At 42.2% G+C, this 23,791-nt stretch overlaps 1 protein-coding gene across 1 annotated transcript in view; it reads left to right on the top strand.

The window, feature by feature from the left end:
* The first annotated feature begins 701 nt into the window (after positions 1–701).
* The window catches only part of TMEM132B (transmembrane protein 132B), a 1,036,733-nt gene continuing 1,013,643 nt past the window's right edge, over positions 702–23,791 (top strand). Inside the window, exon 1 of the mRNA XM_073557086.1 lies at positions 702–1,061. Within this exon, the coding sequence (XP_073413187.1) occupies positions 995–1,061 (67 nt within the window). The 5' untranslated portion in view covers positions 702–994. The remainder of the gene's footprint in view (positions 1,062–23,791) is intronic.

Here is a 23,791-nt window from a genome sequence, read left to right as displayed (position 1 = left end):
AATCGTGGGAGTCTCTCGCAAGTGGGTATGAGCCCTAAAGCTGTAGGGTGGGCTCCTAGAGTCAATTCCTCCTGTGGCCCCAGACACCCCAGTCTGGGACAGGCTGTATTCTGTCTGTGAATCTTTGGTCTTCCATCTCCGGTAGTCCTCCAAGGGTGAAATCCGTGGCTTCCTTGCCCAGCTTGATGCGCTCATAGCACCTTGCGCTGTTAGTGAAATGTGTCTTTTCCTTCTCCTGCTTTTCGTGAGTTTTTTCTGTAAATACTTTGGTCTCATTACTTGTTTACCAATAAATACAACTGATGGGACCAGAAGAGGAGGCAGCTTCAGTCTCATTCTCTGACACATTAGTCCCTGGCTGGAATGGCAACTCTTCTCTGGCCATGCCACACTATTGGGGAGCCTGCCCTTCAGTGTTACAGTGTTCCATGCCCTCCAGAGAAAATGCCATTTGTCAGCCAGAGAGTAGAATAAAGAGTGGCTTCTCTGCATTCACAGCAGCTCTCGCGATTAACCTGTTCCTGGCCATGCTGTACACTAACTCTAGCCCAAACTGTATCCATGTGGTGGGTTTGGAGAGATGTGAGCAGCATCAGCCACCCCACTGCCAGTCCATGCCCACTCCCCTCCTGCTAGTGGATCACACAAGCTGCCAATCCAGTGCCCACGCCCACTCTCACATGGAAGGAGTTGCACGGGAGTCCTCCTGGCCAGAGCTCTGTCACTGGTGGGGCTGGGAAGATGCAGCAGCCTCTCACTACAGCCCAGGTCGGGATCCTGCCCAGGGCTAGCCTTCCACCACTCCAAGCAATGGATATTACCACTGGGCTGTGCTAGGTGCAAGGAAAGTTGTTGTCAGCAGCAGCCTCTCCTTTCTCTCTGTGACATGTGGGCAGCCAGCATCTCCACAGGTGGCACTGCCAGGGGAGACTTCTAGAGCAATCCCCATCAGGATATGCCCTTGGCTTGCTAAGCTCTGCTTGGGACCCCAAAGATGCCAGCTGGGATAGTGGCCACGCTTTGTGCCCTGCACCTGCTCTCGCTTGCTCTGCTCTGGAAAGGTCAGTGAAAGTTTCCTTCCCCTCCTCCTCCTTTCTCCAGTCTTGCTTGCTCCTTATCCTTGTCAGATGTGGGGAAGTGACAGGCGTGCAGCAGCCCCGGGGTTTAATGGGAAAGTGCTGAAGAGAAGCCATACAAATGAAGAGCAGCTCCAGGAGAGGCTGAGGATGGTGTCCCCTCCCTGATGGAGCAGAGCTGAGGTGGTCGTTTAACTCTCCAGTGCCCTCTGACAAGCTCAGCTCTGCTGCGCTGTGCACTTACAACACACAGAACATGTGCTCCAAGGGAAGAATAGGCTGCTCACTACTGATAGGAAGAGGCAGCAAGCAGACATTTTACTTGGGCACAGTAATTGCCTTAATCAGCTCCCAGAGCAAAGTCACACACATCCACCGAAGTCCAGCTCCTTATAGAATTCCTAATAAAGCCTGGGCACAACATAGGGGACATCTGCAGAACAGTCACTGACCTAATGATGGTCACACTATACTGCCAAACAGTAGATAATGGCCACATCTAAGAGACCAACATCACCCAAGATTATCCTCAGCCACTGGTCACACAAGCATCAGCATTAGCAGGAGGTCTATAGACTGTAGCACAGGGAAGTTGTGTTACTTGGCAGCACATGTGCCAGCTACCTTCTACTGTGACCCCAGGGGAGCAGTCCGCTGATCACCACCCCAGCTCTGCTACATACCCAGGTCAGACCCCAGGAATATATTGGAGCATAGCTGCCGAGACCCCCATAGCAGGACTTGTCACCTTAGTAATAGGTCAGCCATTATTCTCTCTCAGTTGTAAATGAATGAACATTTCTTGATTGATGTGTGAATAGAGGTGATATCATCCTGCATTTTTCCACCTTCACCTTTTCTGCCCCTGCATCACTTTCCAGGATCATCAGTCTCCAGTGACATATATTTTTATCTAGTGGTGTCATCATCTTACTACTCCTGACAATGCTGGAATGAGGAGTGGTGGCCGTCCAGTAGGCGCTGTACACACTGAGATTCTTCTGCGACTTCTGATTATGGGACCGATGATTGTGGCACAGCATTATTTGCGTTCGTTGGCACATTATTGCAACAAATCAGCACCGTAGGATGAACGCATAGAAACGTGCACAGGAAATCCTTCATAAATGTAATAATCTGCTGGTATCTCGGATGGTCCAGCATTATCTCGCTGCACCTTAGATCCAGATCCAAGCTTTGAGTGTATAAGCAGTTGCATTGTGCTAGGAGTTCAGGAACACATCCCCTTCATCACTCACCGTCACTTTGAAGTTCCCCACCTGGGACACCATGAAGCGTGCCAACCTCTGCACACCACAAGCTATTACTGTATCCCATGTCAAGCCCATCGTCAGCTTTGTGCACCATGGGGCATGTCATATGTGTACAAATCATTCACTTGTATGTAATTGGTATGTGCTATGCCCTTCTCTGTGCCTGGCAGCTGGGCACAGTTGGTAAGAGTTACTGTGAATGGGCCCTTATTGCTCTGCCAACAGATTCACCATCTTGAGGCTACGTTATGACAGCACAATACGGCCTTTTGGCTTCGGAGACGACAAGCTCAATAGAAACATGCTGCGATTCATTAGTTTGTTGGGGACAGTGATATTATAGTGGGCAAACAGATCTGGAGCATCTCAGTGGTCCCAAATCTGGAATCGCCATATATGCTGACTTATTGCCTTATTGCTGTGTTTGTAGCCTTACATGTAGAATATTAGGGAAATTAATGTTATGTATGAAGTAGGCTACGTTCCAAAGTGACTGTCGGACGTGCCCTGTGTAAATGGGGAGGCTGTGGGCACACACTGGCTGAGCAGATCCCAACACGTTAAACACTGCTGTGAAGCAGGATTATTTTCATAGCTTTTTAACCATATATAGACTGTTCTCATAGCAGTCCACGTCCCCTGAAGGGATCACAATTTAATTTCTGGCTACAAAACCAGTTCATCCAAACCTGGTTTATGAAATGAATCAGGGAACCAAAATGCTGAGAACAAACATACTGTATTATTAGTTATTAATTATGCTCGCTTATATAATGCCAGCATGTTCCACAGATCTTTACAGACATTATTGGCACTGTCCCCATTGGGGCTCACAATCTACATTCCCTATCAGTATGTCTTTGGAATGTGGGAGGAAACCGGAGAACCCGGAGGAAACCCACGCAAACACGGGGAGAACATACAAACTCCTTGCAGATGTTGTCCTTGGTGGGATTTGAATCTATGTAAATATATGAAGAACGCATAATGTGACATTGCCTTTGCTGGATTGTAATCGAGACCCATTAGTTTTGAGGATTTTGTGACCCCAGTAAATGTTCCCAGATACACCACTATTGGATACATTGATTGTAAAACTTCTCTGGTGCTTGGTTTAAAGGTGCTGATTTCAGTGATTTCTGCCGAAAACCAGTACAAAGGAGTTCTCATAAATCTTCAGCCATTTGTCTTGTAGTAACAAGTATTAGTCTTGTTTTTCACCTTGACTTGCTGAGAAATTAGATCTGTGGGTGTTAAAAGTGACATCTGGATGTACAGTGCCTCGCACTTCCCACTCTCTCCTTGCCTCCTCCCAACTTGGCTTTCTCATCCTTGTCTTCTTCTCCACATTTGCCATTCTTCACCAGTTCCTCCCCTTTTCCCTTGCGTTTCTTCATCCTCCTGGATGGTCTTCGGTTTCCTTCTATATTTTATTGTCTCCCATGTGAGAGATGTGGTGCGCCTCGCTTTATTGAGGCGTCTATTCATAGGTAATGCCAGTTATAACTCTCCAGGGATCCAACAAGGAAGCTTTATTTCCTCTTGTATTTCTATTCTAGAAATGAGCCCTGGTTATCAGACAGGGCTATTGTTATCAGTCTATAAAGAGGCAAGTATATGGGTCTCCAGTGTTTATAGAAAGCCCTGCCCCAGCTAGATCCCATCAGTGGCTATATTTTACAAGGCCGCCTCACTTCTGCCTGTCCTTTGGAAAATTGACTTCTTGTTTTTAATTACATGGGATGATACATTAACCAATGAATGAACCATATGAAGCAGTCCTTGCCATTCTTGTACCTCTGAATGTCTTGCACCACTTACGGTACCTTGTGTTGTAAGTGTAGCGTTGAGTGAATCATAAAGAAACTAAAGTAATGTTACTTGCAGATTGGGGCACCATTATTTCTCAGGTGCTGGGATTTGTAGTTGCACAAAAGCTGGTGTGACAAAGGCGTCTGGAGTTTGATGTCATGCACTTCTAATAGTTTCTTGTCTTGTTATGTTTCATCTTTCTGTTGACAAATGTTTTACACACACACACACACACACACACACACACACACACACACACACGCGCGTGCGCACACACACACACACACACACACACACACACGCGTGCGCACACACACACACACACTGTGCAATGTATACATCATCCTGTCATAAAGGATAGACACATATTACACACAAACACACACATAAGTACACGCACATAACACACATAAACATACACATATAAAAGTGTGTGTATATATATATACTGTATATATATAATTTTGTTTATATAGCTATATGTATTTAATTTATATATGAGTACAAATATATATATATTTTTGTTTATGTATGCATATTTATTTACGTACATATATATTTCATTTTTATATATATTTGTTATATGTAAATATATTTATAATATAATAACAAATATATATAAAAAATAAATATATATGTATGTAAAATATGCATATAGAAATTTATATATAAACTTGATAGGTTATTAGATGGATGAACCATGTCTCTCGTTTTCCAATCTGCAAAGAAAGCTGAAAGAAAGTAGGACGTCCCTGATATCCATCACTCATGATTACATTAGAGATCTGTGCCTGTCAGAAGACAGATGATGGTTTTGTGATGGGTGACTGGATCTCGCTTCTAGAGGGATTTCCTAATAAAATTAAAATACACTTTATTTTAATCCTAGAAAGTATTGGTTTTGCATCATTGTTTTCGACTGATAGAAAAGAGATGTTCTGCCTCACCCGATGATTGTCACTTAAAAGAAGATTTTTGGTCGGGCCTGTAATGTAATTTCATAAAACTGAGGAAGATATTGAAGTCAAATAGGGCAAAATAAATGAGATTGAGGAGCACATCCCAACATAATTCCACATCTATTTAGTCAAAAGAACAAGATCAATTTACATAAGGAGTTCATTTCCATGTGCGCAGCGGAGTAATTTGTCGAAGATGCCTCCTTGAGTGGTGAGTAAGGGGTGCACTGCAGACCTGCGTTGTGTCTGAACAGAGATGGCACAGGGAAGATTTTAGGATCTGAATACTACTCCAATTTAGTAAGCAAATCAATATTTAGTTTAACTGTGAATAAATGATCCTATTTTCAGTGCCTCCGGCAGGTATATACTGAGAATCCATAGGAGACAGTGACTGATGTGAGTGGCACAATCTCTATACGGTGCCAAGGAACAGGTTTCCGCTATAGAAACTATGGTTTTTAAATGAGTACCGGTAAGTAAAAATAATAAATGCAATATTCCTGGTATTTCCTTAAAGGGGCTTTACTGCTAAATACATTTATTATCTATGTACAGGATAGGTCTGTTGGTCCCATAGAAGTTAATGGAGTGATGGGCATTGATGCGTAGTAGCACTCCATTCACAAAGGGGTCTTTGTAACCCCAATTCTAGGGTCAGAGGAGGTCCCCTATTTTCAGGTTGCTGGTCAGTTCCGAGGCGATCATTACCGATTATAAATATATATTTGATTCTTCCTGCAAATGGGAAGAAAAATCAATTTGGTGTCATTGAATTGGCGTGAGTCCCTAACACACTCGCGACGCCATGCATTCCAGCTACATCTAATTCATGTTTTTCTTCCTAAAACAATCTGCATGTGGATTTTGCAGCAGGTTACCATTGTATTTCACCCATGCAACGTTGAAAATGGCAAAATCTACGGTAGTTGTACGGATGAATGAGCATGCCAAGCAGAATTAAAGATCCACTGCTTGCTCTTCTTTTCCACCCAGAAAATGTCCCTAGCATGTAGAGAAGATTTCTATAATTTGCTCCCTTGCTTTGTACTGTAATCATCTGGGGATTTTACCTGTGGAAAATTGCAACAAAACCGCCATGTGTGAATTCCCTCTTATGTTCAAGTATGAAGGAGCAAGTGTTATAGTCCATCCTAGAGGGCTCCAACACTGACTTTCCTTTATTTGTGTCCCTCTCTGCTGATGAAGACATTCTTCTCCCTGTGAACACTGGGTTCATTTGTTTTTGTGCCCTATTCTTTTCGCTGCTTAATTCTTTCCGTGCCAGAAATGACAAGAGTGCATGGAATTGTGGAATTGCGTCATTAGCACGTAGAGGGACATGACACGTTATTGGTGGAGTAAGGGATGGACAGATAATCTGAACACGCCACTGCATCTGGGACATAGTACATTCATTTACAAGGTTACTGAACATGGGCGGATATGCTGTGTAAGCAATAGAGAAATATTCACTCCTGCAAAGTCACCTTGGTTGGGATAGCACTATAATAGTGACGCAACCTCTGTGGTAGAGTTTTTGGGGTACTTTGCTTTCTGCATGGCATTTTGCCCAGCTCTGGTGTGTGTATGAGTTTAGCAGTGACACCAGGCCATTGCTTTGTTGGCATCTTTGCATGTTCCTTGGCTTCCGTCCTCGCTGGCAGCTGTGCAGCTGTCTCTGTTATGTGAAGGCAACGAAGGGTCAATGTGCTCCTGTCCCCCATGAGCCGTGTTTTTTTTCTCTGGTACTGTCTTTTCTGTCTGTCACTTAAAAGGAAGGATTTGAAGTATCATAGAATTCTTCACACGGGTCATATTTTTACACAATCCTTTGAATGTGGTGTCTTTTTTTCTTTTCTTAGTTTTTTTTTTAAAAAAACATGTCTTCATGCTGTCAGGAGAAACGTGTTTTTGTCAGATAATTGTATAACGTTTCTGAAGATATTACGTTAACCCTTTGAAGCCACACTTTTTTCATATTTTGCCTCAGTTCTTCTTCGCAACTAAGAAATCTGTAGGAAAGAGGATAAATAGCTGAACACCTAGGTTTCCTAACCTAACAAATTTCCATTGACAAACTGTTATTCAGTAGAAGACCTGGGAATGGATTTTACTCAGAGTCATTATCCCTCTCCATTGTTCACCACCGGTAATGGCTGTGGATGAGTAAAGGTAGACATGTAGAAGTCATAGTTTTGGATTCGAGTGGGGAAACATTGGTAGCATGTCTGTCTTCAGAACCTTTGTTTTTCTGACAGCATGGTTCTACCAGTGTATGATAAAAATGAAGGCAAGTTCAAGACAAGATCAGAAAAGAAGGAATAAAACCAGTGAGAATTCCCCCGTCCCTTCTGCCACCGTATTGGCATGCTAAGTCATTACCAGGGTGTGCAGCCTCCAATCTTAAGACTGAAGAACAGTGAAAGGCTGTGTCTCCTGAAAAGTGCACATTCTCTCACTGGGTTGTATATCCCTTAATTCTATTTCATCGTCTGCCAATGTATTCTCACATGGCAAACTAAAGCTTTCGCGGTTTAAGAATGAAAATTCTAAGTATTTTTGTGGGAAGGACACAGTTATTTTACTAGAAAATCTTAGTCCAAGGGCATAGAGCTTAGCAATTATATCACCTAACACGACATTACAGTTTTTCCTCGTAAATCTCACCCTTTCCACCTTGTGATGTTCACCATACCCGATATGTAGTATTTAGAAAAACAAGCAGTAGATTGCGATTTTCCACAAACCAGTTTAATGTTTGATCTTCTTACTAACCTAACACATTTGCATATTATAGTCTTCTAAGTTCTTGCTGAGAAACATGCTTTGGATATACAGTGCCTTGAAAAAATATTCATACTCTGTGAAGTTTTCCACATTTTTTTCATGTTACACCCACGCACTTAAATGGATTTTATTGGGATTTTATTTAATATACCAACACAAAGTAGTAAGCATTTCTGAAGCCTAAAGGAAATGATACATGGTTTCTGAATAATTTACAAATATAAATCTGAAAAGGACCAGGCTGTGGGTTCCTATGGGACACCAGATCCAGAACTGCCGAGACCGCGTCCAGTGTTGCAGGTGGGAAAGAAAGAGGAGACAGAAATAACCCATAACCTGAAAAGAGAGGGTGTGGTAAGCGAGGGTAAGAGAGAGAGTCTAGCGCGAGAAGAGTCAGAGTTCCTGCGGGAAGGAAGAGAGAACAGGAGCCGGCTGAACACTGCAGAGCGCGTTGAAGCGCAGAGCAGTGACCAGGGACAGGGTCAGTGAGGACTCCCAGGTACCATTGGGCACACAAAGAGATGGATGTCGAGTGAAGCAGCACGGCGCAGATATTCAGGTACCAGTGGGTGAACCGAGGGACGAGCGCCAAGTGAGACATTGTGGTGCGTGCGTCCAGTTGGTAGGTGCGCAGGGGAGCACACGTCGAGTAGAGACCTGTGCAGAGCTTCACACTAAGACTCTGCAGTTCAATGGACTAGGGGCTAACTGACAGAGCAGATTTGAGGGGATTGGTGTGGGAACCAAATGTTGGACATCCACCAATCTCAAATTGATGAGCTATCCTACAGTCATCGGTGGGAGTGCTGGGTGTTAGAGCCCATCAGTCTCATATCGATAACTAATCCTACAGTTAGGTCATCCCTTGTTAAGTACTGGACAAGTACTCAACTACATGTTGCCAGAAGGAGTCACAGAATACCAACTAACCAGAGGCATGGGGTGGGCAGAGAGAAGTAGGAGAGTATAGTAAGAGACTGTGTACAGTGCTATGAAAAATTATTCATATCTCATGAACTTTTCCACATTTTTTAAAGTTACACACTTATACTGAAATGTATTTATTGTGATTTTGTGTGATAAAGTAGCAAGTATTTGTGAAGTATAAAGGAAATTATACATGGTTTTGTAAATATTTTAAAACTATAAATCTGAAAATTGTGATGTGCATTTCTGTTCTGCCCCCCTGCAGTTTTAATGCACACCTGAAACACACTGCTTCTTTGTGTAGCATCATGGGAAAGTCTAAAGAAATCAGCCAAGATATCAGGATAAGAATTGTGGACTTACACAAGTCTGGCTCATCTTTTGGTGCAAGTTCAAAATTTCATTCATCTGGAAAAATAATTATGCGGAAGTACAAACAAGATGGGAATGTCCAGCCATCATACCGCTTAGGAAGGAGATAGGTTCTGTGTCCCAGAGATGAATGTGCTTTGCTCCGACATGTGCGTATCAACTCAAGGACAAAGGCAAAAGACCTTGTAAAGATGATGACCGAAGCTGGTAAGACTGTGTCAATATCCAAAGTGACACAAGTACTGTATCAACATGGGCTGAAAGGTCACTCTGCCAGGAAACAACCATTACTCCAAAAGAAACATAAAAAAACAGATTAATGTTTGCAAATGCACACAGGAACAAGGACCTTAAGTTTTGGAGCCATGTCCCGTGGTCTGATGAAATTAAAATTGGACTTTTTGGGCATAATGACCATCATTACATTTGGAGGAAAAAGGGAGGCATTTGGAAGCCTAAGAACACCATCCTGACTGTGAAACACTGGAAGGAGGGGGGGCAGCATCATGTTGTGGGGTTGTTTTGCTGCAGGAGGGACTGGTACACTTCACAAGATAGATGGCCTCATGAGAAAAGAAGATTATATGGCAATACTGAAGCAACATCTCATGACATCAGCCAGGAAGTTAAAGCTTGGGCGGAAATGGGTCTTCCAAATGGACAAAGACCAGAAGCATACTGCCAAAATGGTAACAAAGTGGCTTAAGGATAATAAAGTCAATGTTTTGGAGTGGCCATCACAAAGCCCTGATCTCAGTCCTATTGAAAATTTATGGGCAAAGCTGAAAAGGCAGATGTGAGCAAGGCGACCTACAAACCTGGATCAGTTAGACTAGTTTTGTCAGGAGGAATGGGCCCAAATTCCGACCAATCATTGTGAGAAGCTTGTGGAAGGAAATCTCAAACGTTGGATGCAACTCATTCAGTTTATAGGCAATGGTACCAAATACTAATGAAATGTATGTAAACGTTTGTCTTTGCAGTAAATATTAAAAATGCCTTAATACAGTCTCTCTGTCTCATTATTTTGGCATTTGGCAAATATTAATAATTATGGTAATCCTAATTGACCTAAAACGGTAAAGGCTTATTCTGATTTAATGTTAGATATTGAGAAAAACATGCAGATGTGTCTTTTTATATAGTGTATGTAAACTTATGGTTTCAAGTGTATATGATGCACAGCCCTGCACATTGCTTAGTAGCCGCTGCTGAGTACTGCAGCTGTATCTCCCATTTACCAATTAGACTGTTATAGACAGCTTGTGGGCCAGCTCAAACACCCTGACAGCTGATGAGCTAACATTGAATCTGCTGGGAATTTTTGCTGGATCACAATATGTAGAGAATTATTTTTGAATCCCAAACTTTATATAAGTTGCCCTATAGTCTTGACCCTGAGGGTTGTGCAACTGCTCTGACTAGAGTACCCATAGATTAAGTTGGGAACCATTCATTAATTTACTACTTTTTGTGCTTGTCCTAATATTTAGAGCAGATGAGAGAAGAAGAATCAATGAAGGATGACAGCACAAACAAAGATTGCGCAGTTGTAATGATCTTGTGTCAGGATTTGCACTGAAAGATGGCAATTTATGTGCAATCAGATTGACTTCACTTAGAGCAGACGAAATGCCAGAAGTAAAATAGCCGTTGTGTGACCTTTATTATTGTAGTAAGGAGTAAGATGAACTGGTTGAACAAAGATGGAACTATTCATCTGTACTGACAAGGAGACCCATGGATAACATTTTACCAGAACTAATATTGACTAAGGAAATTGCCCTTCTCCTTAACAAAGATAGCATTTTACTACTTAAAAAAGGCATTGATTAGACTATCATTGTACAATTTACTTGCTTCTCAGAACATTGAGGAATAAATCTGTGGTCTGTTTTAACCATAACAGCACCTACATGTACAAAAATATTAAATAAAGGTTCATATACATAAAAGACATATACATACAATATATACTTAAAGCACAAACACAGATCAGTTTCTTAAAAGGACTCTGTAACTAGATTTTTGCCACCCAATTTGGGAATTGCATGATGTAGAGACAAAAGGTACTGTCACACTAAGCGATATCGCTAGCAATATCGCTATAACTTGTGACGTTATAGCGATATTGCTAGCGATATCGCTGTGTGATACTTACCAGCGACCCGCTCCCCGCTGGTTATCGCTGATCGCGCGAGAACGTCCTGGACCGTCTCTCGTCGTCAGCTTCCTGCTGGGGCTTCCTGTGGAGAGACGAGCGACGAGCGTGGAGCCGGGCAGGAGGACGTCAGGATCGCCTAGTGTGACAGGTAAGTAGCGACCCCCGACCCCAGCGATGTCGCTGGTGAGATCTGCCTGTGTGGCAGCTCACTAGCGACCACTTAGCAATGTACCAGCGATCCTGGCCGCGTCATATCGCTGGTCGGGATGGCTGGTACATCGCTCAGTGTGACAGTACCTAAAGACCCTGATTTTTTCGATGTGTCACCTACTGGGCTGCTTGCTGTAAGTTTGATACAGCAGGACATTATCACTAGAGAACTACCGTAGTAAACTTGCTGCTATGTGTCCTCCATATTCATGAGCTATTTATAACCCCACCTCCACCACTGATTGGCAGCTTTCTGCTTATGCACACTGTACACGGAAAACTGACAATCAGTGTAGTCGGCGGCAGCGTCGGACTGGAGCACCTTGGGCCCACCAGAGAAAATCATTCTTGGGGCCCACTATGTAGCTACATAGAGATAAATACAAGACCACCAATTGTGTGGTAAAATGCGCTAATATCAGGGTATAATATAAGGTAGTACACATCTTAATTATGCCTTCATCATTCTTTTGAATTGAAATTTGCGAATGTGCATGATCAATTTGCTAAATATTCTAGGAAATGGTCTAGATGGCTGGAGTTGTTCTCTTAAGTCTTCACCCAGAGTGCACCTACCTAAGGCCCCTTGTGTATGGGTCTTTGGAACATATATTAATATATTATATGCTTAAATACCTACCTTTGTAATAATTCACTGCATAATTTGCTTCTGCATTAACTTGTTTCATTTTATGTCTTTTTTATATTTGGACTTTATTGTCCTTCCTTTTTCCTTCTTTCCCTTTACATTTTTCCCTTCCCCCCCCTTTTTTTCCCCATCTATCCTCCCCCAGCCTCCCCATTTATTGAAACTCAAATAAAACATTTGGAAAACAAATCTTAATTATGTAGCAGGATTTGGGGTAGCCTCCCTCATATAGTATAATGCAGCCCCCTCATAGAATATAATGCAGCCCCCTCATAGAATATAATGCAGACCCCTCATAGAATATAATGTAGCCCTCCATAGAATATAATGCTGCCCACCCTCATAAGGTATATTGCTGCCCCCCTCATAGGGTATAATGCTGCCCCTTTCAGAGGGTATAATGCTATATATACAGTATAGATAGATAGATATAGAGATCGATAGAAAGATATATTCAGTTGTGGCCAAAAGTATTGACATCCCTGCAATTCTATCAGATAATACTCAGTTTCTTTGTGAAAATGATTGCAAACACAAATTCTTTGGTATTATTATCTTCATTTAATTTGTCTTAAATGAAAAAAAACAAAAGAGAATGAAGCAAAAAGCAAAACATTGATCATTTCACACAAAACTCCAAAAATGGGCCAGACAAAAGTATTGGCACCCTCAGCCTAATACTTGGTTGCACAGCCTTTAGCCAAAATAACTGCGACCAACCGCTTCCGGTAACCATCAATGAGTTTCTTACAATGCTCTGCTGGAATTTTAGAACATTCTTCTTTAGCAAACAGCTCCAGGTCCCTGATATTTGAAGGGTGCCTTCTCCAAACTGCCATTTTTAGATCTCTCCACAGGTGTTCTATGGGATTCAAGTCTGGACTCATTGCTGGCCACCTTAGAAGTCTCCAGTGCTTTCTCTCAAACCATTTTATAGTGCTTTTTGAAGTGTGTTTTGGGTCATTGTCCTGCTGGAAGACCCATGACCTCTGAGGGAGACCCAGCTTTCTCACACTGGGCCCTACATTATGCTGCAAATTTGTTGGTAGTCTTCTGACTTCATAATGCCATGCACACGGTCAAGCAGTCCAGTGCCACAGGCAGCAAAGCAACCCCAAAACATCAGGGAACCTCCGCCATGTTTGACTGTAGGGACCGTGTTCTTTTCTTTGAATGCCTCTTTTTTTTTTCCTGTAAACTCTATGTTGATGCCTTTGCCCAAAAAGCTCTACTTTTGTCTCATCTGACCAGAGAACATTCTTCCAAAATGTTTTAGGCTTTTTCAGGTAAGTTTTGGCAAACTCCAGCCTGGCTTTTTTATGTCTCGGGGTAAGAAGTGGGGATTTCCTGGGTCTCCTACCTTACAGTCCCTTTTCATTCAGACGCCGATGGATAGTACGGGTTGACACTGTTGTACCCTCGGACTGCAGGGCAGCTTGAACTTGTTTGGATGTTAGTCGAGGTTCTTTATCCAACATCCGCACAATCTTGCGTTGAAATCTCTTGTCAATTTTTCTTTTCCGTCCACATCTAGGGAGGTTAGCCACAGTGCCATGGGCTTTAAACTTCTTGATGACACTGCGCACGGTAGACACAGGAACATTCTGGTCTTTGGAGATGGACTTGTAGCCTTGAGATTGCTCATGCTTCCTCACAATTTGGTTTCTCAAGTCCTCAGACAGTTCTTTGGTCTTCTTTCTTTTCTCCATGCGGTACACACAAGGACACAGGACAGAGGTTGAGTCAACTTTAATCCATATCAACTGGCTGCAAGTGTGATTTAGTTATTGCCAACACCTGCTAGGTGCCACAGGTAAGTTACAGGTGCTGTTAATTACACAAATTAGAGAAGCATCACATGATTTTTCGAACAGTGCCAATACTTTTGTCAACCCTCCTTTTTATGTTTGGTGTGGAATTATATCCAATTTGGCTTTAGGACAATTCTTTTTGTGTTTTTTCATTTAAGACAAATTAAATGAAGATAATAATACCAAAGAATTTGTGTTTGCAATCATTTTCAGGAAGAAACTGAGCATTATCTGACAGAATTGCAGGGGTGTCAATACTTTTGGCCACAACTGTAGATAGATATGGGACAAATAGATCTATGGATGGATCGATAGATAGATAATAGATAGATATAGAGATAGATGGATAGATGGATAATGGATAAATAGATAGATATAGAGATAGATCGATAGATGGATAATGGATAAATAGATAGATATAGAGATAGATAGATGGATAGAAGATAGATAATGGATAGATAGATATAGATTGAGATAGATATAGATAATAGCTAGATATAGAGATAGATAGATGATAGAGAGATATAGAGATAGATAGATAATTGATATAGAGATAGATAGATATAGATAGAGATAAATAGATATAGAGATAGATAGATAGACAGATATAGAGATAGATATAGACAGGTATAGATCGATAGATAGGAGATAGCTATAGATAGATATAGAGATATAAAAAACCCTCCACAATATTCATCTCTCCTTCTCGCTCCCACTCTGATTCCGGCGGTGGCTCTGCTTCAGTGTCAGGAGCTGCGCTGCCATCTGCCAGATACACAGCGGGTGCGCGATGAAGTGACGTCATCGCGCATCGCCTGTGTGTCAGAAGCAGAGGGGACTGATGGGAAAGAAATCGTCATCTCACGCTCTCTCTTCCTTTAAAATTGAGGGCGGTGCGCATTAGAGAGCAGCCCTGACTTACTGCCGCATAGCGGCTGCCTGGGCTGGGGTCCCTGGGGGAGCGGGGGGCCCAGGTCCAGTGAAATGATATTCCGCCTTTCCACACAGTGAATATTCATTTCTCTTTAGCAGCGGGGACAGGGACTCTTGCCTCCTGTCACCCGCTGCTGCTCTGCTGGCACGGGGTCCTCATAGCAGCTGCGTGGTGTGCCGCTATTAGCGACACGCCACTGGCTGGGGGCCCCTGGAGCAGCGGGGACCCTAGGTGCCAGGGCCCACCAGATGCCAGGGCCCACCCTGGTGGGCGGGGTTATGCAGAGCTCAGCATTCAGAAACATGGTAGATCTGAAGCACATAAAGCAGTGATTTTATAAAAAAAAAAACAGCAAGTAGCCCAGTAAGTGACATATAGCCAGGATCTCTGCCCTACATCATGCTGGTTTTAGATGGAATAGCAAGAATCTGATGAGGAATTCCCTTTAAAATGCACTTCTCAACACTGAAATTTCAGTTTTCAAGACCAAGAAAGAAAAGTTGTGGAGTTATGAAAATGGCAGGATCAACAGATATGTTAATTATATGCGAATGATGAAAAAATGGCAACAATATTTTCAAAACAACCTCGATTTATTCAGTAATAAGTACCATGAGCACCATGCACAGAAATACACACGCTTATGCCTTGGCTGTTATCAGTAAGGTTATTAATAGTTATCTGAGGAATGTACTGACATGCTGAATGCCCTTGGGCACAGAATTCATCAAGAACCGCAGCTTGCAGCTCCCTTTGCAACAGCCAACTATCTCGTAACGTCCCAGAGGAGACAAGTCAGGAGACGCTGCAGGCCTTGGTAGCACATTTATTCTGGATAGACTCTCAGAGAAACACGAGCAACGCACAGTCTTGGGTTGTGGTATTGAAAAACATTTCTTGGGGCAATGTCACATTCCCACATGATGGCCTCTTGATGGCTTCATTGGTTGGCAATTGCAAAGAGAGCAGCCAGTAGCAGATCCTGATGACTTACGAGCTCAAGTGCATCCAGTGTGGTAAAAAATTCCTTAAATAACCATTAATAGCCTAAATGATAACACACCAACGTGTGTAAGTGCGTGTATTTCTGCACTTGATGTTCATTCTTGATACTTAATAAATTGAGGTTTTTTGAAAATGTTTCTATTTTTTTCATCATTTTTATATTATTAACATGTCCATCCATCCTGTGATTTCCATAAGTCAGGATCTTTCCTTGTTGGTGTTGCAGTTTCAATGTTGAGGAGGATATTTAGGATATTTAGGTCCCAAATGGCCAATGGGATGGTATGTACTCATCTGGGTTATAGATGTGGCAGTGTGTTAATCATGCAATGCAATTACAAACTTACAAGTAAAGTATACAGATGGGACATGGTATGGAAATTTGCCCAACTCAACTCCCCAGTGTACTGGGAAGAGGGGAGTGATAAGGCATGCCATGTCAGGGGACATGTTAGTGCAAATGTGAAAGTGGTCATTTTATTCAAGATGAAGAAGGAACGGTGTGTGGAACATCTCCACAAACTGGATATTGTGTGCGCACATGTCATATTTAATGTCTGAGTACATAATAAAGATGTTTTATGGATATCATTAATTTTATACTATTAAATCTTTATATATTGGTAGGTTAAGGGCCCGTCACACTAAGCAATATCGCTACCAATATCGCTATAGCGTCACTGGTTTTGTGACGCAGCAGAGATATTGCTAGCGATATCGCTATATGTGATACTTACCTCCGAACGGCTCACCCGCTGGCTATCGCTGATCGCACGAGATCGTCCTGGGCCGTTTCTCGTTGTCAGCTTCCTGCTTGCGCCGACGAGCGATGCGTGGATGCGGGCAGGAGGATGTCTTCTTCGCCTCGTCTGACAGGTAAGTAGCGACCTCCGACCCCTGCTATGTCTCTGGTGAGATCTGCCTGTGTGGCAGCTCACTAGCGACCACTTAGCGATGCACCAGCGATCCTGACCGGGTCATATCGTTGTCGGGATCCCTGGTGCATCGCTAAGTGTGACAGTACCTTTACGGTATAGCTAAGCTAACAGTCTCCATTGTATTAGCGCAAAGTAGCTGCAGGCCATAGATCTCTATGTAAGGCATATGTCTGTATGTGAGCGACTAATGGGTGACATCCTACGTGCCAACCAGAGGAAGTAGGACAACAAGGAATACAGCTGAGCCAATCTGAAAGTAGTCAGAGGAGTTGTTCTGGTATAGATTCTATAACTGCTACAGTTCACTTATTCTTATTTTATTTGGATTTCTAAGCCTACTATTACACTGGTAATTAATATCTTTACACTTGTGTGTCTTGATACTGTCAGTCAGTTCTGCTGGATGTTCTTTATGTCAGAACATCAGAATGTTTAGTATGTTTAATGTGCAGACAATGTGTGTCTATGCATACCTATACACAGTATAAATAGATCTACACGTATACCTATATATATATATATATATATATATATATATATACTGTATATATTCACATGTATAAGTCACAGACGTGATTTATTTCTGTCTTGGATCTGTCACATGCGATTATACGGGCAGTGAAGTTCCCCATGTAGTTAGATCACATCAGAGAGTATCTGCCGCAAGGCTTATACATAGACTAATTCCCACACTAAAGCCTTCATTCATGATCCATTCATGTCATTCAGATCTACATATAAATACGGTTGGCGCAAGAATCTGGCAGCCCAAGTCTAACTTTAAACAATACCACAGCGAACTGTTTCTGGAGCAAGATTACCTGAAATAACCCCATGTATTTAGATACATTTACAATGTGACTATAGATGGAAGACACAAGATCCGATATAGAGATTTTCTACCATGGATATCCGTACAGTAAACCGATTATTGCATATAACACTGACATTTTCAACTAAGTGATGAAATCATATAATTCATAGAACGAGTTGGTAGATCAGTTCATAAACCATTATTAACGAGGTAGTTAATTACTTGAGGAGCGTTAGACTGGCTTCTTACAGGAAAACTTTTTTCCAAAATACTTACAGCATTCCACAATTTAAAGGCATTTTGAACTGTCAATTCCAAAAATCACCGGAGAAAAGGGATGTTACAAAATAAAGTAAGTCATGTTATTTACACCTTACTGTTTGGGGTAAACCTAGGGGCCTGAAGTGATGATATCTCATCTGTTCTGTAACGCTATGATCAATGATTGACTACAAGGTCAGGTGACTAATGAACAGGATAGCCTCACTTTTACTTGAATAACATCCTGTCCATCAGTCACCTGACCCTACAGCCAATCAGTGGCCACAGTGGTGAGAGAACAGAATGGATGGGACAATATCACTTCAAGTCCCTTGGGAATTATCGTAGGCGCAGCAGCACTAAGATGACAGAGTGGTAAGTAACTCTTCTTTACTTAATGAACTTAATGACAACCTCTTCCTTTTGGCCTGTTTTATTAAAAAAGTGGTCAGAAAACCAGTCAGTATCTGGTGTGAACACCATTTGCCTCATGCAGTGCAACACTTCTCCTTTGCATAGTGTTCATCGGGTTGTTGATAGCAGCAAGAGCAGGCGTGCGATAAAAGTATTCATCAGCCAGCACTGATGAAAACATGGCATGGGGTCCCCTCTATTCTTGATAATCAACTCAGGCAAAACCAACAGCTGTGTGCTGCAGCCTTAAGGTGTCAGCGTTATCTTGGCTGGTTATCAAAAATAGAGGGGGTCTCTACGCCTTTTTTTAATTATTTAAATAAATAATTTAAAAAAATGGGCGGTCCTCTTAGTTTTTGACAGCCAGCCAAGCTAAAGCAGACAGCTGGGGGCTGGTATTGTCAGACTGGCAAGAGGCCACGAATACTGCCCCCATCCTAAAAATAGCAGCCTGCAGCCACCCCAGAAAAGGTGCATCTATTAGATGCACCAATTCTGGCTCTTTGCCCGGCTCTTCCCACTTGCCCTGGTGCAGTTGTAAGTGGGGCAATATTTGTGGGGTTGATGTCAGCTTTCTAATCTCAGCTGACATCAAGGTCAAGAGTTAGTAATGGAAAGGCATTTATAAGACACCCCCATTACTAACCTCATAATCAAAAGTAAGTAAGACACAGAAAAAAGTCCTTTAATTGAAATAAAAACCCCGTAAAACTCCTTTATTTGAAATAAACACTCCCCAGACTCTTTTAACGATTTATTAATGTAAAATAAAAAACAATACAACACCATATTCCTCACCTGTTCAATGACAATCCATTAGTCCCACGAAGAGCCGAATTCACCTACATCTGGAATGCATGACTGAGCCGTGGCATGATGCGTTCGCAAAGCCATGAATCCAGCAGACACTAAGCTGAGTCTGAGAAATGCTGCCTGTTACTGGCAGTAACCTCAATAATGTCAACGCAGGTCACTGAAGCTGCGCTCTCAGATTCAGCTCAGTGTCTCCTGGATTCACGACTAATTGGTCACATCATGCCATCGTGCAGCTATGCAATCCAGATTTAGCTGAGTTGGCCTCTTCATATTTTTAGAGTGGGGAGGGCCAATATCCATGACCACTTCCCAGTCTGAGAATACCAGCCCCAATCTGTCTGCCATAGCTTGGCTGGTTATCAAAAATGGGGGAATCCCAAGCTGTTTTTTTTATTATTTCTTTAAGTAATTAAAAAAAAAAAAGCATGGGATGAGGGATGCAGCCCGCACCTGTCTCCTTTAACTTGGCTTGTTATCAAAAATGGGGGGACCCACACCTTTTTTAAAATTATTTTTATATTTAAATACAATTTATTATGTTTAAATACAATTTAAGTTCAAAGCAGCCAATTCTCATGCTGCGCAGCACCAGTGCCCGACTGATGAATGGTTGCGAGTTCAGCTCTCGGCACTCCGGTATTCATCAGTCCGGCACGCAAGCTACCATGAGACTCGGTGGCTATATACTCAGGTAAGCTTATATGATATAAGAGTACACAGTCACTGTGTCTTCTGGCAGCTGATGTCAAAAGGTGAATGGAGCTCATCGGCTATGAACTTCGGTCACCTTTTGACGTCAGCACATGGCACTGAAGCTAACTTCTCCAGCTCCGCACAGTGTCTCCTGAATTCAGGGCTGAGCGGTCAGATCATACAAAAACTCAGCCATGCAATCCACATGTAGCAGGGTTGGAGCACGTTGTGCGACATATGGATTATCATTGGATTGGTGAGAAATGTGGTGTATTACTATTTTTAATTTTACAGTGATAAATAGGTGAAAGAAGGTGGGGAGTGTTTAAGTCAAATAAAGGAGCCTGTGTTTTTATTTTTAATTAAAAGACTTTACTCTGTGTATATTTTCATTACATCCCATTATCCCGTAGAATGTAAGTCCGCAACTACAGGGTCCTCTCCCCTTTGTACCAGTCTGTCATTGTAAATTTATTTACTGTTAACGATATCTATAACTTTGTATGTAACCCCCCTTCTCATGTACAGCACCATGGAATTAATGGCGCTATATAAATAAATAATAATAATAATTACATTTGACTATGGGGTTAGTAATGGGGGTGTCTTATAGACAACTCTCCACTACTAAACAGTGGGCTTGATGATCCATGGCCCCTTACCAGTCTGAGTATATTAGTCCCCAGCTGTCCATTTTAGCTTGGCTGGTTGTCAAAAATGGGGGGATCCCACACCATTTTTTAAAATGATAAATTTAAATAATTTAAAAAAAACAGTGTGGGGACCCCATTATTTTTGATAACCAGCAAATACAAAGCTGACAGGTGACTGGTGATAAATACTCTCATCATCATATGCCTTGCTGCTATGAGAGACCAGGTGTACGATGATGAGAGTAGTAGTCTTATCAGCCGACGCCTGTTACCGGCGGTAACCTTTTTACTGCTGGTCAAAGCTTCTGGCTCATGCTGTCTTCTGTGTGACAGCGTTGGAACTGCAGTGCCCTGACCGGCGGTAACGAACTTATCGCTAATCCGAGTCAGGGTTTCTCTCGCTATCACACAGATGACAGTGTGGAAAACACTGGATGTTCGAGGCCCCCATTGATTTGAATGGGGTCCAGGTTCGAGTTTGAGTTCGGGAAACCAAACTTTTTAAAAAATTAAAAGCCCATCACTAGTGGAGACCCTGATGAGAACAACGAGCATGACAATGAGCTTCCCTGAGACTGTTTCTGACAGTTTTTGCAGAAATTCTTTGGTTATGAAAACTGATTCAGCAGCTGTCTGAGTGGTTGGTCTTAAATGATCTTGGAGGTGAGAATCCTGGATGTTGAGGTCCTGGACTGGTATGGTTACACGTCATGTACTGTTGTGAGACTGGATGAATGTATTGCCAAATTCTCTGAAAAGCCTTTGGAGACAACTTATGGTAGAGAAATGAGCATTCAATTCACAGGCAACAGCTCTGGTGGACATTCATGCAGTCATCATGCCAGTTGCACACTCCCTCAAAATGTGCGATATCTGTGGCATTTCGCTGTGAGATAAAACTGCATATTTTAGAGTGGCCTTTTATTGTGGTCAGCCTAAGGCATACATGTGCAATAATCATACTGTCTAATCATCTTGTACAATAATCATGCTGTCTAATCAGCATCTGGATATGTAACACCTGTGAGGTGGATGGATTATCTTGGCAAAGGAGAAGTGCTCACTAACACAGACACAAATTTGGTAACAATATTTGAGCGAAAAAGGCCTTTTGTGTACTTGGAAAATGTCTAAGATCTTTCAGTTCAGTTCATGAAAAAAGGGAGCAAAAACAAAAGTGTTGCGTTTATGTTTTTGTTCAGTGAACATTTATTATATTTGTAGGCCACATAATGTTCTTATTTTGTTTCTATAACAAATGCTAATATCATCACTAACAATAATCGTAACTGTCAAATTATCGCATATAAAAAACCATGTGCCAGAACATAGATAATTAAGTGAGACAATAGACCTTTTGTAAGGGACATGATACAATATTTGTAAATATACAGGATACATCCTCGTATTCTCAGCTTATTGTTTGATATTTTCACATATCACTTATTGCATGCCTTTCATTCTTCATTTCTAAATGTAGAATACTATTGTCATGATCCAGGGGATTAATCCCCTCTGCCTAGTTCTGGAGTTGGCTGGGCTATTTCTGTCCTCTGTGGGCCAGTTTCAGCTATACTGCAAGTTTCCAAGCTAGTGCCTCTGACCTGTATTCCTTTAGTGTTCCTTCTACCCCTGATTACCTGGACCCGGCTTGATCTCTGGACTCTGCTTCTGGTTTTTCCGTTTCTGATACCACACTTTCCGACTGGCTTTTGACCCTCTGGTTTGTACTCTGACAATGGCTTACGTCTTACGTTTCTGATGCCACGTTCCTGGTAGGTCCTGACTTCTCGCTCGTTCCTGACTACGCACTTGCTGTCTCCCTTGGAACTTCTGCTCCTGACAGTTGCTGAATTCGGCTAGTCTGACCACTCTTTCGTTACCTGTGACACCTGTGCTGTTGCTCTGTGTTACTACTCTGTGTGTGTGTGTGTGTGTGTGTGTGTGTGTGTGTGTGTGTGTGCAACCTCTCTTGCCTCACCAGCACCCCCTGCTGGAGGTTGTGCTGTACTGCACTGCAGCAGCACGTTACAACTATCGTGTCACACAGTTAAGAATTTCAAGTAGCAACAGTCATTTTCTTGCAGGAATGTTCTAGGTTCTGTGCTGTTGGTCTCCAACTAACTGCTACATTGTCATAGACACTTTGATGTTGACCAGTTCTGATTTTTTAAAAAAAGGTAATCCCATCTCAAGAAGGCTAAGTAGTCTCTTCCAAGAAGAAGAAAACTGCTCTCTAGGACCACCTATTAGGGGTACCCACCCTTAAACTCAATGGTGACCATACAATGAGCTTTGTGAAATGACTTAGGATATTGGTTTGGCTAAATAGACCAAGTTATATGGCAAGGGTCCTAGAAGAGGCTGATGTTCATCCCTTTTCTCCCAGGAAGCATTGCCTTGTCTATCACTCTCCCCTTGCCGGTTTGGCTGTCCTCCCAGAATAGTAAACCCTAGATCTGGAGTGGACATACTATTACCATACCATACAGCCGCACAGGCACACAAGGGTGTAAGGAGGTCCGCTTCCAACTCCAAAACAGCAAGCAGACCTTGACACAACACAAAGTGGGGCCCATATACTGTTCTTGCCATGGTAAAAAGAAGATTATCCTGCTTCCAAACTTGCAAAATTTTATTGAATTAAAAAGGTTCATCATGAGTGGAGACACAGCTACGCGTTTCGAACATCCATTGCGTTCTTTAACAAAGCTATACATGTGCTGAGTACAAAGTAATTTAAATAGCCATCAACCAATCAAAACACATATAGACAGTCACATGATAAAGTGTCATGATTAGATGAAAACACCACATGATAATACATGTGAATCCCACATATATACCCATTCGATCACACTCTTGTGAGGTTTTTATTAATATTTGTTTATGTGCGCCTATCAATGGATGTCAGATCTTTGGGACTCACAATGATCCCAATGATGTAAAGAACTGCAGCTCTACATTCCCTTCAAAGTTTTCCCCACACAGATGCATTCCTGGCCAATGTGCTGAGCAGGAAATTGCAGCTGGCCTCATGTTCTTGTATGGAGCTGTGCTGCAGCATGTATATATAGTACATATACGCCCACTGTGAAGTAGTGAAACAGCAAATTCATTTTTTATGTCCCAGCAATAATCACTTGATGGCACATCCTAGCGACATGCCATGACTTAATAATATACTGACATATCATGTTTGTCATAGTTTGCAAATTA

The sequence above is a fragment of the Dendrobates tinctorius genome, unplaced genomic scaffold, assembly GCF_039654945.1.
Source record: "Dendrobates tinctorius isolate UK_male_01 unplaced genomic scaffold, ASM3965494v1 ptg000243l, whole genome shotgun sequence".
Classification (NCBI taxonomy): Eukaryota; Metazoa; Chordata; class Amphibia; order Anura; family Dendrobatidae; genus Dendrobates; species Dendrobates tinctorius.
The sequence above is the reverse complement of the archived record's forward strand: the minus strand, read 5'-3'. Positions and strand labels throughout refer to the sequence as shown.